This window comes from Petromyzon marinus, chromosome 7 (assembly GCF_048934315.1).
Source record: "Petromyzon marinus isolate PM22_M1 ecotype Great Lakes invasive population chromosome 7, UKy_Petmar_22M1.pri1.0, whole genome shotgun sequence".
Classification (NCBI taxonomy): domain Eukaryota; kingdom Metazoa; phylum Chordata; class Hyperoartia; order Petromyzontiformes; family Petromyzontidae; genus Petromyzon; species Petromyzon marinus.
Genome location: NC_133673.1, coordinates 8,408,163 through 8,425,265, shown reverse-complemented (window position 1 = coordinate 8,425,265; position 17,103 = coordinate 8,408,163). Strand labels below are relative to the sequence as shown.

Sequence of the window (17,103 nt, the reverse complement as noted above, 5' to 3'; positions counted from 1 at the left end):
TGGCAAGTCACTTCGTTGTGTTGTCAGTTGTGGGCAGGTCGCTTCTGAATAAAAGCTCTATAGCTCAGTGGGCCTTTACCTGATAAAATAAAAAATATATATTTATTGTTGCAGTCACGAAAGTTTTAAGTCAAATAAAAAAAAAGTGTTGGCTCCCACTAGCCTATAACACTTGGTATGCACTATCCAGACTCAACCCTGCTTAGTGTCCGATGGAGACACAGACGGGATCTGGTGCATTTCTGGCGATTTTGTCAGAGCCTCAACATGTAGCCCTAACCATGGCGAATCTTCGATGTTGCACGAGGACCAGGCTGAATCTCGGGATGACATGAAGGATCGGGTAAGAATGAGAAATCTACAAATAAATCGCCCTGCCTGCTCCCATCATTGCAAGCTCCTTCCCGTACGCGACACCACACGCCTCTTGACATCAATACCCAATCGGTAAATTACATCCCACAAACCCTGTCTCTGACTGATATGGCATCGTGTCGTGAGATAAACGTATCCATCCGGATATTCCGCGGAGCAGAACATTCCATCGCGTTAGGTGACGGGGCTCGGGGAAGCGGCTCATGCACGAGAGGGCAGCACTTTCACATCAGCTCTACCACTGTCACATGACCGCGAAACTCACATGAAATTATATCATCGCTGGCATTTGGCCAATCATAGAACCTAATTTAATGCCGTTCGTGCATTTCTTGGCGACTGGGTTGAGACCATCAAACTCACTACACTGGAATTTTTTTTTATCAAGGCAGCTACCTGGATTCAAACCCAGGGGTGTAGTCGTGGCAGCTTTGCACTCTGACCTCTGAGCGACTATGAAACAAAAGTACAGTACTATGGTTTTAATCTCCACAGTATACATCCATCAATTATCCAATTATTTCATCAACAACAGCCCTCTGCTATACACCGTACCTTAGATTCCACCACTCAACTTGCCCATCCACACCATGCCTCGCCCCATGAGGCAATTGAACCACGCACCTCATGGCTAAGTCAAACTACCAATGCTATCTACATCTCTCACACTATCTCCAACGTGAATCGATCACCTCCACATTGCACACACTGACAACTTGCAGTTTTACGCATATGTCTATTTTCACAATGTAACTGGAAAGTGGAAAACTATTCTTATACTAATGCCAATTAATTATTTATCCATCAAAGACTCACTGATTCCTTCGACTGACTATATTTTAGGAGGGTCCTGCATTGATATGTTTGGCCAATATCTTTAGTGTGTGGCTTCACGTGGGTGAAACCCGGAGTCTAGCCAGTACACACACGATGGTTGATTCTCAGCACTGCCATCTCGTGGCAACACATTGTAGCTCCATGCCTGCATCACCTGCAAAGCCCTGGTGACAACCCATTCCAGTTATTAATCAGTCTCCAGCCTGCTTAGCTTTCGAAATGTGATTAAATTTAGAATGATGATAATTATGATTGTGGTGCTGATAATTGCGATGGTGATGTTTGTGATTGTGTTCATGGCGATGATTATAATATTGGTGATTTTGATTGAGATCATAATTATTCTCATGCTAATGAAAATGATCATGATTGTGATCATAATCAATTACACATTTTCAAACTTAAAACATGTAGGAAAGAAATTTACAAACGTTGAGAGACAAAAATAGATTTACATAAAGACCACATCCTGCTGGCCGTACAAAGCTAAATCGTACGTTTGTAGCAAGTTTGCGATGGTGGTGGACAGGACGGTAAAAGTGCGTGGTCGGGAGTCGGAGCCATTTCCTGTTCACCTTGGGGTGCGATAGGGATGTTCTCTGACCCCTGCACTACTTAATACATTTTTTGACCACGTAGTTCCAGAAGCTTTCCATGGCTGTACCTGAAGAGGTTCCATCTAGCATAGATACAATGGGAGGCTGATTGATGCCTAGGTACGGTCAAGGGATGGATTCTTCTTGGTCAACCATATTATGTATGCTGACGACCTGATAATTGCTGCTCACTCTGAAGCAGCAGTTGTAGACTCTACTACTAAACCTGGAGCATGTCACAAAGAGATTGGGCTCGTAATGGTTATATATGGTGTAATGACAAATTCGTTAAGTGGGGTAAAAATGCATTACTTTATATAGAACTGATGGGATGTGGGTAACAGGTGTGTGTTGTTGATTTAAAGCTTTCGTGACTGCAGTAATTCATATTCTTAGTTTTTTCGGTAAAGTCACGTTGAAGGGAAACAACAAAATAATAATATATATATAAAAGAATAAAAAAAATCTCACGTTTCGACCATAACTCAAGATGACCGTTTGAGTTATGGTCGAAACGTCGTGAGAATTTTTTATTGTTTTATATATATTTTATTATTTTGTTGTTTCCCTTCAACGTGACTTTACCGAAAAAACTAAGGATATAGGTGTGTGTTGCTTTGGAATGTGCAATCAGGTTCGTTCGTGGGGTGGTTGATGTCAGTTGGATGGATTGCTCTGACATCCATTTCATGTATTTGACAGTGTTGGTGGATTGGTGTGAACGGTGGTAATTTTTTGGTGCCTGCTAGGTTTAGAATTGTGTAAAGAGGAGAGATGGCTGCAGGTGAAGGAGTATGTTGTTAGCAGATAAGAGATGCATCATAGAAGACCCAAGGCGCAATATCGTCTCGAGTCTGTTATAATAAGGGTGAGTGTACGTATAAATATACATGCCACAAATGTGTATGTGTAAGAGTGATTTCTTTTGCGTGATTTGTTGTGTAAATAAAAGCCATTTTAAGTTAAGTCTTGCGTCCACCTGTCATTCCAAAATAAATGAGTAATGTATTCAATATGGAGGGTCCCTGTTGAAAGTGCCCAGGAGCCTAATCTCTAAACAAAGCCATTGCTTTGTTACATGGGATCCCATCATTTCAATGGAATGCTCGTGCCAAAAAAATATTTGGTACTGCAGCTGCATTAACAAACAAAAAATTAGATTGACCGATGAGACCCAGAAAATCGAAACAGGTCAAAAGTTTGCTTTCTTAAAAAAAAATGCTACATTATAATATTGCTCGCTAAAGCCACATAGGCTGATGGGATTTTTTTTTAAAAAAATATTCGTATGTGGATAGATGATTGCTCATGTGCCCTCTCAACTCAACAGCTCTCTCATCGGCTGATCCAACTCATTTCACAACACTGCTCAACCCGAATTCAGCACGCAGACATTGCACGTTCGATTCCTCATTTTTTTTAAATTTACACATATCCCCGCCGACAACCGCATTACTGTTGAGCGTCACATCCAACCTAAACAAATTATAATTTAATTTTATTAATCTGAGCAGAGCACAGCAAATAATCAGCCGAGACACCCAACAGCAACACACACGTTTAACTTCGCTCACCATATCCCGACCGCGATCCGATTCTACGCGACTCCAATCAGAATCGATCATTCTCACCACCGCACCAACGACGTGCAGGCGAATCGGCGCGCTAATCGATCCTGCCGTAATCGACTCACGCACGTGAAAGTGTGGTGGAATCGATTCCGCAGGTGGCGCGTGTGTGAGCAGTCAGCCCCGGGGTCGTCTCGGCACCCCCCCCCATCACCACCACCACCGCGGTGTCCGTGTCGCCACCTCGCGTCTCTTCTCTCAGTGTGCTGCCCCCCCCCTCCCCGCTTGACATGGAGGGAGTCCCCCGCAGGCGCCAGGCGAGGAGGGAGCACGCCGAGGCGGTGGGGAACGGCAGCTGTCCCCCGGGTGGGGATAGCGGGCGAGTCGGGGGTGCCCACGGGGCTGTCGGCTCGTCGGCCTCCCGGTGCCGCCGCTCGACGGAGTCCGAGGTCTACGACGATGGCACCAACACATTCTTCTGGTGCGTACACGTCTGTCTGTATGTGTGTGTGGGGGGCTGTGTGTGTGGGGGGGGCTGTGTGTGTGTAGGGGGCTGTGTGTCAGTGGGGGGCTGTGTGTCAGTGGGGGGCTGTGTGTCAGTGGGGGGCTGTGTGTGTGGGGGGGCTGTGTGTCAGTGGGGGGCTGTGTGTCAGTGGGGGGCTGCGTGTGTGTAGGGGGCTGTGTGTGTGTAGGGGGCTGTGTGTCAGTGGGGGGCTGTGTGTGTGTAGGGGGCTGCGTGTGTGTAGGGGGCTGCGTGTGTGTAGGGGGCTGTGTGTGTGTAGGGGGCTGTGTGTGGGGAGCGATAGTGTAGCGGTTAGCGCGCTGCGCTATGAACCCGGCGACCCGGGTTCGATTCCCGCTCACGGCCAACACCAGTGACGATTATCTGTACCGGTCCCGGGCATCCCCTAGGTCGACTCAGCCTCAAATGAGTACCTGGTGCGGTGTGTAAACATTGCCACTAGGGAGACAAAGGCGGTCGGGCGTGGTGCTGGCCACCCACCCCCTCGTGTACCGTTCCGGCCTTCAAAGGTGCTCGCTAACAGCACTTGCCCCTACAGTCTGTTAAGGCTATATGTCTTTGTGTGTGTAGGGGGCTGTGTGTCAGTGGGGGGCTGCGTGTGTATAGACGCTTGGACCCCCCCTAATGGAACATCTTCGCCGGTTGGAAACAACGATCCATCCTGGGTTTAACCAGGCTGGATTGTGTGAGGAGCTCACAAATCCTTGAAAGATCTGGGCAAGGTCCCATCGGTGAGCTCCTCCGGCAGGCAAGGCTGCGTTGGCTGGGTCATGTAGCCCGCATGCCCAGCCACCGCATGAAACAGCTTTTGTTCGGCCGGATCGAGGGGGCTAAACGGGCGGGGCACGGGCTAGAGAAGAGATGGAGTGATGTGGTACAGGAGGCACGGGCTAGAGAAGAGATGGAGTGACGTGGTACAGGAGGCACGGGGCTAGAGAAGAGATGGAGTGATGTGGTACAGGAGGCACGGGCTAGAGAAGAGATGGAGTGATGTGGTACAGGAGGCACGGGCTAGAGAAGAGATGGAGTGACGTGGTACAGGAGGCACGGGCTAGAGAAGAGATGGAGTGACGTGGTACAGGAGGCACGGGCTAGAGAAGAGATGGAGTGACGTGGTACAGGAGGCATGGGCTAGAGAAGAGATGGAGTGATGTGGTACAGGAGGCATGGGCTAGAAAAGAGATGGAGTGATGTGGTACAGGAGGCACGGGCTAGAGAAGAGATGGAGTGATGTGGTACAGGAGGTACGGGCTAGAGACGCGATGGAGTGATGTGGTACAGGAGGCATGGGCTAGAGAAGAGATGGAGTGATGTGGTACAGGAGGCACGGGCTAGAGAAGAGATGGAGTGATGTGGTACAGGAGGCACGGGCTAGAGAAGAGATGGAGTGATGTGGTACAGGAGGCACGGGCTAGAGAAGAGATGGAGTGATGTGGTACAGGAGGCACGGGCTAGAGAAGAGATGGAGTGATGTGGTACAGGAGGCACGGGCTAGAGAAGAGATGGAGTGATGTGGTACAGGAGGCACGGGCTAGAGAAGAGATGGAGTGATGTGGTACAGGAGGCACGGGCTAGAGAAGAGATGGAGTGATGTGGTACAGGAGGCACGGGCTAGAGAAGAGATGGAGTGACGTGGTACAGGAGGCACGGGCTAGAGAAGAGATGGAGTGACGTGGTACAGGAGGCACGGGGCTAGAGAAGAGATGGAGTGATGTGGTACAGGAGGCACGGGCTAGAGAAGAGATGGAGTGACGTGGTACAGGAGGCACGGGCTAGAGAAGAGATGGAGTGATGTGGTACAGGAGGCACGGGCTAGAGAAGAGATGGAGTGATGTGGTACAGGAGGCACGGGCTAGAGAAGAGATGGAGTGACGTGGTACAGGAGGCACGGGCTAGAGAAGAGATGGAGTGATGTGGTACAGGAGGCACGGGCTAGAGAAGAGATGGAGTGATGTGGTACAGGAGGCACTGGCTAGAAAAGAGATGGAGTGATGTGGTACAGGAGGCACGGGCTAGAGAAGAGATGGAGTGACGTGGTACAGGAGGTACGGGCTAGAGACGCGATGGAGTGATGTGGTACAGGAGGCATGGGCTAGAGAAGAGATGGAGTGATGTGGTACAGGAGGCACGGGCTAGAGAAGAGATGGAGTGATGTGGTACAGGAGGCACGGGCTAGAGAAGAGATGGAGTGACGTGGTACAGGAGGCACGGGCTAGAGAAGAGATGGAGTGATGTGGTACAGGAGGCACGGGCTAGAGAAGAGATGGAGTGATGTGGTACAGGAGGCACGGGCTAGAGAAGAGATGGAGTGATGTGGTACAGGAGGCACGGGCTAGAGAAGAGATGGAGTGATGTGGTACAGGAGGCACGGGCTAGAGAAGAGATGGAGTGATGTGGTACAGGAGGCACGGGGCTAGAGAAGAGATGGAGTGATGTGGTACAGGAGGCACGGGGCTAGAGAAGAGATGGAGTGATGTGGTACAGGAGGCACCAGGCTAGAGAAGAGATGGAGTGATGTGGTACAGGAGGCACGGGCTAGAGAAGAGATGGAGTGATGTGGTACAGGAGGCACCAGGCTAGAGAAGAGATGGAGTGATGTGGTACAGGAGGCACCAGGCTAGAGAAGAGATGGAGTGATGTGGTACAGGAGGCACGGGCTAGAGAAGAGATGGAGTGATGTGGTACAGGAGGCACCAGGCTAGAGAAGAGATGGAGTGATGTGGTACAGGAGGCACGGGCTAGAGAAGAGATGGAGTGATGTGGTACAGGAGGCACGGGGCTAGAGAAGAGATGGAGTGATGTGGTACAGGAGGCACGTGGCTAGAGAAGAGATGGAGGGATGTGGTACAGGAGGCACGGGGCTAGAGAAGAGATGGAGTGATGTGGTACAGGAGGCACGGGCTAGAGAAGAGATGGAGTGATGTGGTACAGGAGGCACGGGGCTAGAGAAGAGATGGAGTGATGTGGTACAGGAGGACGTGGAGCTGAGTGGACTTGCCGATGACTGGTACCAGCGGTGTCAAGATCGGCCTCTGTGGAGGAGGCTCGTGAAGGACGCTACTGGGCTAGTGCCAGGCTAGGTGCACCTTGAGGCTACTGGGCAGTTGGAGGCAGTCGCCCTCCAACAACAACGGAGGGCGGAGGAGCGACGCGCACAACAACGAGCAGAGCGCCGGGTGGCTAAAGCACAGCAGGTTGGCACAGTAGGGGGCACAGGTGGTGCATCAGCCAGTCATCTCAGTCAGTCGACCCGTGGCACCTGGGACTGCCCCGTGACCTCCTGCCAGCGGGCGTTCGACACTTCACGTGGCCTCAAGGTGCACATGGCCTGGCACAAGCGTCGTGGTGACGTCACCGCCACTTAGTGACGAATGGCGGTTGTTGTTGTTGTTGTGCACGTGTGTGTGGAGGGGCTGTGTGTGTATGGTATATGGGTTACTGTTAATGGGGTTTTCTGAGGGTATGTGTTGAATGTGTATGGCGTGTATATCGGGCGGTTCACGTGTAACTGTGTATCATGCTGTGTGGCCATATCGTGTGCGATGTGTATTGTAGCCCGTAGAGTTTTTCTTGAAAGTGCTGCGTGCACATGACATCTCGTAAGGGGTGTATAGGCGGCCGCTCGGTCACGTTGCCAGCAGAGGGCAGTGTAGCAAAATCTATTGGACTGTACTACGCTGCGACACCCATGCTCCCCGAATATCAGTGGCGAGTGAACTGTAATTGTCAGTCGTGCGTTCACAATGGGTGGGCATCGCTGCTGCGTGGATGACTACGGGCACGGCTTCCCCTGCCATGCCTCGATGTGTTGTGTGGACACAGCTACTGTACGCGTGTCTGCGTTGTGACCTTGTGTGCAGTGTCATGCCATTGCCCCACGTGGCGTGGTGCCTCTAATCGCACACCACGCTGCTGTGGGGGACCCTCTTTCGTAATAGAGCCCTCGGTCTAGAATTCCCGTGCCAATTTTTTTCACATATAAAATACTTGCGCTGGAATTTACACCCTGAGTTTCTCATGATTAAATTAGCACCAACGTAACGATAATAAACAAAAAAATGTATTTGTCCCCCATCACCAAGCTGCACCGTCCCACGTGGTGGAATATGGTACCAAAACAGCCCCATGACCGACATGGCTTGGGGGAGGCCTTCATCCATTGGTGAATTGTTATTGGCTGGAATTAATTGATGTGCTTTGTGCAACCGACTACCGTACTACCAAATTAGCTAGAATACATTCCTTTAATTTCAAGCACATGAGGAATGATTAATGCAATACTGTACCGTATGCCTTGTTTTTAGATACAGCTTTGCCAGGTTAGATTTGAAGATCTGAACTGTTATCTCAATCTGGCCTGGGCCTCCTTTATGTGGACTTAGTCTAAAATGATTCCATGTGCATTTGTGTCAACACCAGCACTGAGGAGGCATTGGTGCCTGCATGTGCTTCATCCCCGGGTGTGCTATGCTGGCCTTAATAGGTGCTCGCAAAATGTCTTTCTCCAATAGTCTAAGATTGTTTTTAAAATGTGGACTAGGAGATGGCAGTACAGCAATGGATTCTTGAATCTATCTGTATAAACTAGTCAATCGAATTGGCCAAATATCCCAATTCGTGACCCTCCTGAACAAAAGAGCTCTGAAACTCCGTAAGGTATTCATCAGTAAATAAAGGGCATTATGTTTGGACGTAGAAGTGTTTTTGTATATTGCTTGCAATTCTAAATAGGGCTTAATAGGAATCTTTGTGTGAACATTTGAATGGAAATCCGTTGGTATTTTTCGCTTTGATAGCAGTGTCAGTGACACTTTGTATGGATGGAGGGTCAGCATCTGCTGCAGTGGGTGAGAGGACGCTGGGGCAGATTATAGGAGGACATAACCGCAGCAGCTGTTAGGAAATTGTGCATCAAGATTGAGCATTGTCACCCAAGGCAAGCCGGAGACAAACTAATGGCCGTGTGATTTTGACAGGCAGCATCCATTATAGCTGCTTCCAAATATAATTTGATCCTCCACTATCCATGCTTCTGAAATCAATACCAGTAAGGTAGCGTATAGCTTCACTGCCAGGGAAATCATTCCTAAGGCTATAAAACCAGTCCTAAGCCGATCATATTATTGCTAAAGCTACCAATGGCATCTTCTACCATTAACTCAAACCATGTCCAAAACTGTGCTCATGGCATGAGCCCAGTCACATTTTGCCGGTCCCCCGGGTTTGTTGCTCGCAAGTAGCTTGGTTTCTGTATTGAGCTCTTGTGTAACAAAAAAAGTGTGCCCATGGCCTCTTCTTTAGCATAATGGGGAGTTGAACAGCAACATTTATATAATCATGTGATGTTAGTAAATTAGCCAGTGGATGGCTTCAGGAGTAACCTGGTGAATATCTGAAGTGCTATCCTGTGACTGGTCAAAGCAGGCAGTAGTGCTATTATGTGGTCCTCGGCTTGATATTGATGACCAACAATCGCACTGTAAACCATTCTTAATTGTCCATTGTGTTCTTGACCTGGCACCAAGAGTCTATCAAGTTTAAGTCATTAGGTTTGCTGCTTGATCTAAGTGATTAAAACAATCAGCTCATCAATAAACCCACACCACCAGTGTGGTGAAATATTGTCAAATAAAACCCCCCTTTAACCACACAGCATGAGTAGGCCTTTCTCCACCATTGAATTGGCGAAAGGGTTAATTGACCAAAGGGTAATTTTAATGTACGTGTTCACGGTGTGCATTTTCCCCAATGTACAGTATACTCTTGTATGAATAAAAAAAATGTTTTTTGTGCTGATGAACAATTTCTTTATCCACATTTTGTTTGCCACCGAATCTAATTTGTACATAACATCAAAGGTTCGGGTTTATAAACCCTTGGCATAATGTCATGGAAAGTTCACTTTGGGAGTGTTATAGAGTTCACGGCTTGCCACGTGCGTGGTTTGCGATCAACCCCCTTGGTAAAACAACTGAGAAAGGAACTTCAACCTAGTGCTTTTTATGTCAATTAGGTGAGGGATCATGTAAGTTTTGATGCCTTTTCTATGGTATCAAAGCTCATTATTGAGTTGAAAATAGCCAAATCATGTTTTGAATAGTAAGTCTCATGCTGTTGGCCAGTGGTGTTAAATTAGTGTTTTGATGTTTTCTAAATGATGCCTGAAATAAAACAAATCTCCTCTCTACTGACCCGACCCATGCTGGACGTCTGTGAAAAAGAGCTTCATTGCTCATCGGATTCTTCCAGTCTAAATAAATATTCTGATTCTGACTTTCTCCTCTGCTCATTCTATCATGTTTACCATCTTTTTTAAATGTCCATATTGAACTTGCCTATTTCATTCAAGGCTAAAAACTAAGACTACCTTTTCATAACTGGGATCGCAGTTTGATTCATGAATCTGTTCATCTTTCTATAGTTATTTGCTGTTTCATTTTAATTGCCTCATGCGGTGTCTCGTACTGTATTGTTCCATTGCCTTGTAACGTTTGCATGCATCTTAAGGAATTGGTTGTCTGTAAAAGTTTATTGTGTGTGGAAGGAACCAGGAGTACTGTACCTGGGAAAAATCCATGCCTACGGGGGGAAGGAGGGGGGGGGGATAACACTACAAGTCAAACACAAACGGGGTCCCGATGGCATCTCATGGCCACCTCACGACCCAGCAGCAGATTTTTCAGTTTAACAAATCTACACAGAAATCGCCAATCCTTGTCTTCTCTCAAAAATGCTGGCTTACAGGCTCAAGATTGCGCTGCAATAAATCGTGTTGATGATGTAATTTTAATGCATACAGATAGTCCCCGACTTGCGACATTTCGATCTTACGATGGCGATACGACACAATTGTCAAATATTTTAAATTTCGCGCGGCAGGCAAACACAGCAGCGTGCTATTTCGGTGCGATGCTGGACGTTGGGACGCTGCCGGGGATGTACGCATCTCCCGCCTTTAGCGATTTCATTTTAGGTTTACCACGATACGATACGTTCAATGCATGTTAAACGTTTTTAGAGCAGATAGGATAGTTTCCTGAAAAAAACTTTCTATTCAATTGCAGTTCATATAGGTAGGCTAAGAATTTACCTTGTGTGTTTTTTTACTTTACATTTTACTGTGCAATACAGTATTGTAATTAATAAATACATACAGTATATAGTTTCTACAGTACGGTACTGTAAATTGCTCTGTTTTGCTAAATTATCACCATTCTTTAAGACTCCTGGGTAGGCTAGGCCATCTTACGATGGGGTCGTCGTAACGCGTCTCCGTCGTAAGTCGGGGACTACCTGTACATCTTTTTTTAGCGCATTGTAAAGTCTGTAAATACTTGTGTACTGCTGCTGTTGTTGTTGTTGATTTAACAGTGATTGTGTGTGCGCGCGTGTTGCCTTTCAACAGGAGAGCACACACTCTCACCGTGCTGTTCGTTCTCATCTGCACGCTGGTCTATGTCACCCTCATAGAGGAGACCCCGCAAGACACAAACTACAACACCAAACGGTAACGTTGATTTGTGTGTGGGCACATGCATTTGTTCGCATTCCATAATTTTAGAAAAATGTGCTCTAAGCAGAAATAAGTCAGCCTGGCTATTTCTGTATCCAGTACTTGCCTGCGTATGCCTGAATGCACGCTGCTCTTTAGTTTACCCCAGTGTGTGCCAATAAAAGTTGGCCTGGCTCATTTTTGCCTCGGTTGCATACTGATAGCGTGCCTCTGTGTATGTGGGCTGGGCAGAAATGTGGTGTGCTGGTTGGTGAAATGCGCTACAAACATGGTGATCTGAATAAAATTTCCAGCCACTTTTAACTCCGTTGCAAATATAGGAATCGTTCCTGGGCATTCCCTTTGGCTTTCAGCCTTAAATGAGTAAGTACCTGGTGTGTTATGTAAACATCAGCATTGGGGAGACAAAGGCGTGGTACTGGCCACTCCACCACCCCGTTTGTGCGCCATTCCAGCCTTCATGTGTACTAGCAAATAGGATTTGCCCCAACAGTCAGCATAGGCTGCACAGGGGTCCTTTTGTATATTTGGAATGCTTATGTGGGTGAGTGAGTGTAACGGTGTGTGAGTGTGTGTTGGCCAAAGTGTTGTAATTCAAACCTTGCAAAAGAACAGATGCCGTTGGTATGCTCTTTCTCAAGGTCATCGCAGCCTTATATGAGTGAGTGTTCCCTGCTGTTTGGTGCTACAAATTTGAAGAAGTCCACATTGGCTTTGGGTACCTGGTGCCCCCACTTAGCTCTTGTGTCACCGTTTGCCCAATAGACACTTGCCAGCAACGTATCCCAGCATTGAAACATAGCTGCCCAAGGATATGAGAGGAAGGGCAGCAACATTTTCCTGCTGTCATATCTATTAGCTGGCAGGCATTACACGTCATAACAGTACTATATAATAGCAGTCCTTTGTGTCCAGAAGTCACGGCAGCTTGATCAGCTACTGTAAGTCATTCATCGTGAGAAACAGCTGCTCTATATTGGCTCAGCCACGTCTGGATTTACCTTCCACAATATTTTTTCTTATGCATCGTACAGTTGTAACACTTTATGTTAAATGATGAGAAACTAATGAGACCGAAGATGTGCATGCAGCATGGAAACAGATAAGAGTAATAACATGCGCAAAAGATGACTTAGAGACTGCAAGAGGCACAAATGTTGCCATTTTATCGGCCTTGCCATCATCCTTTGCGTGTCACATGACATCACCACACCATGTATCTGTGCACACAGCCCTATCCTTGATAACCAAATTTGTAAAAATTGTGGCCATTTAATGAGGAAGCTTCAAGACAATGAAACAACTGTATTGGTTTCATAATTTTTTTGATTCAATACAGTTTTCACAACTTCGATGCTTTTTTGGGTTGGTGGTCTTGAATAAGGCTGTGAATATATGCGCAATATGGTGATATCTCATGACATGCAGGACATGATGGAAAGACTGAACGTTTGTCACAAGTCTGCCTTTTTTATTTATATTTTTTGTTCATGTAAAGGTCATTTTGAATTAATAAAATAGCAAAAATTTAAACAAAAATCAGACTCCTGCACTCCTATAATCGACAGGACATGCTGAGAATAGGCAGGAAAGATGTATTATTTGTTTAATTCCTGCTACAGCTCAATGTAGAGTGATACATGCTTCAGATCATGAGATTAAAGAGATTATACATTTGATCAATCAGAAACCAATTCAAGTCAATCCCTAAAAAAAAAATTATTGTGTTTCCATGTTTTTTTATTGTGTTTACTCATTTCATAATAACTCATGGGTACATTTTATCTTAGAAGATTTATTTTTGCGATGGCATTTACAAAGGTCACAGTGAAAGATCACATCATCGTACAGATGAAGACAATTGCAGGGTTCACTGTGCACACAGCCCTGCTTCTCGTTAGATGTTAAACTAATGTCAAGGGGACCATGGCTGATGAAATATGAACGAGCTGCCGTGAGGTTTAGTGAGGCCTAGATGTTGGGGAAAAAGACATGAGGCAAACAAAAATTTGAAGACACTACTTGGCAACTTGAAGGTGATAAAATGAAGAATAAGGCTTAAGACCCAACGGGATTTTGGAAGTTTGAGCAAAAGAGCCGCCAATGGGCAGAGGAGTTGAGAGAGATGCAGAGCCAGGGTCATAGTATTTGTTTTATACATGCTGGGGAAGTAGAGCAAAAACACCACCTTACTCCAGCAGCAACTGAATTAATTTCAGCATTTCCACAGCCCTTTGTCGAGACATTGCATGGTGATGGCCTCACCTCGCCATGTCAGTCGTGAAGGTTGTTTTGACCATACTTCACCATACTGGTCAGTGCGGGTTGGTGAAGGGGATGCCCAGGACCAGTTCAGATCACTGATGTTGGTACTGTTCTTCACTGATGACGCTGATGTTAGCCCCCCCCCCCTTATTAGCACATAGTAAACTGTTGTGTGTTCACTAAATTTGGAGTGATGTGATATGTATTCTCTGCTTGTTTGCTGGGAGACAACGTCCCTGCGCTAGCCTGGGAGGAATATTTCCAACTGAAACACTGTGAAGGCATTCTCAAGCATGGCATTCTCAAGCATACAGATAAATAAGAATGTTATATTCACAAGAAATGTGAACTTTCAAAAGTTGATGTTAATTGGGTCTAGTGTCTGCTACAATGTCATAATTCTTATAGATTATGCAACGTAAACCCAAGTAATAGCGATGATTTACAAATTAAACTCCTATCTGGCTTAAATGTTTCACTACTAAAGCACAGGTGTATTAAAATCTGAAATCACAAACATGTTCATAATCTCATCCCAGCATTATTAAGAGGATATGCTTGGGGTGTAATGATACATCGATTCATCAGTTTCTGCAATGTTGATTCTTAAGTTCACAATACATTAATTGCATTGCATGCCTAGGTATTGATTGTTTGATACTTGAGATGTATGAATATGAATAATTTATCCCGTAATTACGCTTTTAAATTTGTTGCAAAAGAAACAAGTGAGTTCATTAACTTGGGACTGATGCTTGACTTGCAGGGGCATCATAGCCAGTATACTGGTGTTCCTTTGCTTTGGGGTGACACAAACAAAGGATGGACCCTTCACTCGACCTCATCCAGGTAACTACACCTCTGTGATTTTTTTTTTACTGTGTCATTAAAATAGTGCAAGCAGAGAAGGTGGCCCATTTTACTCATCTCCAGCTCATTCCAGTAACAATCGAGCCCGGTTACAGTTACGTTGTCTGCGAAGTGGCTGGGTTTCGTCATTCAACGAGTGCGTGATCGCCGAGCCATGCGATAGCGTCCTCGGTGGTCATGTTTAGTTGTCGTAGACCTTCGTTGAACTTGATCACTGGACAATTATCGACAATATGCAACATTGCTTGTATAGTGTCACAGCTGTAGTGTGGGTTGTCAAGAAGACCCCAACTGTGGAGGTTGGCTGCACAAAGGCCTTATACCCTGTCTGTAACCTGCTCAGCATGGGCCACTGACAGTGGCTGAAGGTCACAGTGCTGGGTTGAAAATGCTGATATGCAGGATTCGAATCTGGGCACGAAAATAAATTTAAATAACCCTAGCAAACATTTATTGTAACTTAACATAACTTTGACAAACATTTTTTAAGTAAATACAAACACTTATATTTGAACATTCTTAAGTACTTTTCGGCACATGCATCACATTTCCTCTTCTCAGACATAGCAAAAGGCGGAAAAAAAAATCTACATTTTAAGAAAAATTACAAATTTTATTTTAAAAAATTCAATTTCTTGTATCAAGCCCTCCTTGGGCACAGCACGCAGAGTCACACTGCACTTGGAGATTTCCAAATTGGTTCTTTGTCCAGACATTATGGCATTAGCGCACCAGGAATAATATTTGCAAAAGGACAAAATATCTTTACTGGAAAGTACAAATGCAATTTAATTATTTTACCTAAGACCAGGTAACAAGAAGCCATTGATACCAGAAATATATTTTGGAAGGGAAACCTAGGTAAAATATATATTGCAAAAATAGGGTTCTCCTGCAATAATGACCTTTAACAGTAAATGGTATGACAGTGTATCATTGTAGAGTGCTATAATTTTTTTTTAAATAGCCTGAAACATTGTAGACATTGAACATGAATTAACAGCAAACAACAAGCAAAGAGCAGACGCCGTGACGTAACAAAGTATTGTAACAAAGTATTGTATCAAAGTATTGTGCGCTGCTTAGGATAACAAATGTACTCAATTGAGCTGGGACGTAACGCCATTGGTACATATATTTTGTGGACCAGGAATAAAGTTGAGCTTGTAGTAAATCATGGGTTCTTATGCTCAAGATACTTTCCAAATTGTGTGTGATTGAATAAATTATGATTTCTATTAATTCTATGATAATATATTATATGGTCAAACAACCCCTGTGACTAAATTTCGATTTAAAGCTTTCGTGCCTGCAAGGATTCATCTTCTTTGGTTCTTTCGGTAAAGTCACGTAGAATGAGAATAAAATAATAAAATAAGACAATAAAATTCTCACGACGTTTCGGCCACAACACAAGTAGCCTTCTTCAGGTGAAAGAACAGAACTGTCGGGACGACAGAGCTTGAAAAAGGAGTTCACATATCAAAGCAGGAGAATTTAGCGTGAAGAGCCCTCACACTTCTCACCGAGCTTAAAAGACGCTATGGTTTACTTTATAATAGTTGGTATTTGGAGGCCTTTAGCGTCCATATACTAAATGCCTCTGTGGATATGTAAACTTTGACTTTAACACAGCTATTTCTGTCACAAGCTAATCCCTCAGTTTTTTTCAATGCTAAATTCTCCTGCTTTGATATGTGAACTCCTTTTTCAAGGCTCGCCACGCCTCTCACCGAGCTTAAAAGATGCTGCGAATCTTAGCAGCGTTAATTGAAGCTCTGTTGTCCCGACAGTTCTGTTCTTTCACCTGAAGAAGGCTACTTGTGTTGTGGCCGAAACGTCGTGAGAATTTTATTGTCTTGTTTTATTATTTTATTCTCATTCTACGTGACTTTACCGAAAGAACCAAAGAAGATGAACCCCTGTGACTAACTAGGCATGAAGATTGTTGGTAGACCTTCCATCCAGCATTGAATTGTGACAGACGGTTGTAAACTAACCATACTGTACATTTGGGCTAAAGAACAGTAAACATGAAACATTACAAACAGGCAGACAACGGTCACATGATTGCTCTCTTGCCCCTCTGTTAACATGCTTACATAATGCATGTGACATTACAGCAGAGAGTGATGCTGATAAGTGTGACTTTGATCAAGGCAGGACTGGGAGGAACTGTGGCAGCCTGTCGCATGTAAACACTCCACTAGATATGCCTTGGGAATAATGGAATTATTTATTCATGCACCTGTCCCATTTGCTCTTCATATATTAAAGCCTAAAGGGTAACGTTGTATGAAAAGTTAACTGCTGGCTCCTGGCTGAAATCCAGCCCATGTCCATCTGAATAATATTCTAAGATCAACGTTTCCTTTAGTGCACATGGACCTGATGTTATTTTCAATATATGAGTAAATATAATTAAGAGCCATTTTAAAATCCACTGTTGGATGAAGGTCTCCCCCACACCGTGTCAGTCACGGGGGTTGATTTACCCTACTTTATCATGATGAGTAATGCGGATTCGTGAAAGAGACACCCAAAACCGATTCAGAT

At 45.2% G+C, this 17,103-nt stretch overlaps 1 protein-coding gene across 1 annotated transcript in view; it reads left to right on the top strand.

Moving 5' to 3' along the window:
• The first annotated feature begins 3,497 nt into the window (after positions 1–3,497).
• PTDSS2 (phosphatidylserine synthase 2) overlaps positions 3,498–17,103 on the top strand; it is a 38,635-nt gene continuing 25,029 nt past the window's right edge. Inside the window, exons 1-3 of the mRNA XM_032948955.2 lie at positions 3,498–3,857; positions 11,305–11,406; positions 14,444–14,526. Coding sequence (XP_032804846.1) covers positions 3,667–3,857; positions 11,305–11,406; positions 14,444–14,526 — 376 coding nt within the window. The 5' untranslated portion in view covers positions 3,498–3,666. The remainder of the gene's footprint in view (positions 3,858–11,304; positions 11,407–14,443; positions 14,527–17,103) is intronic.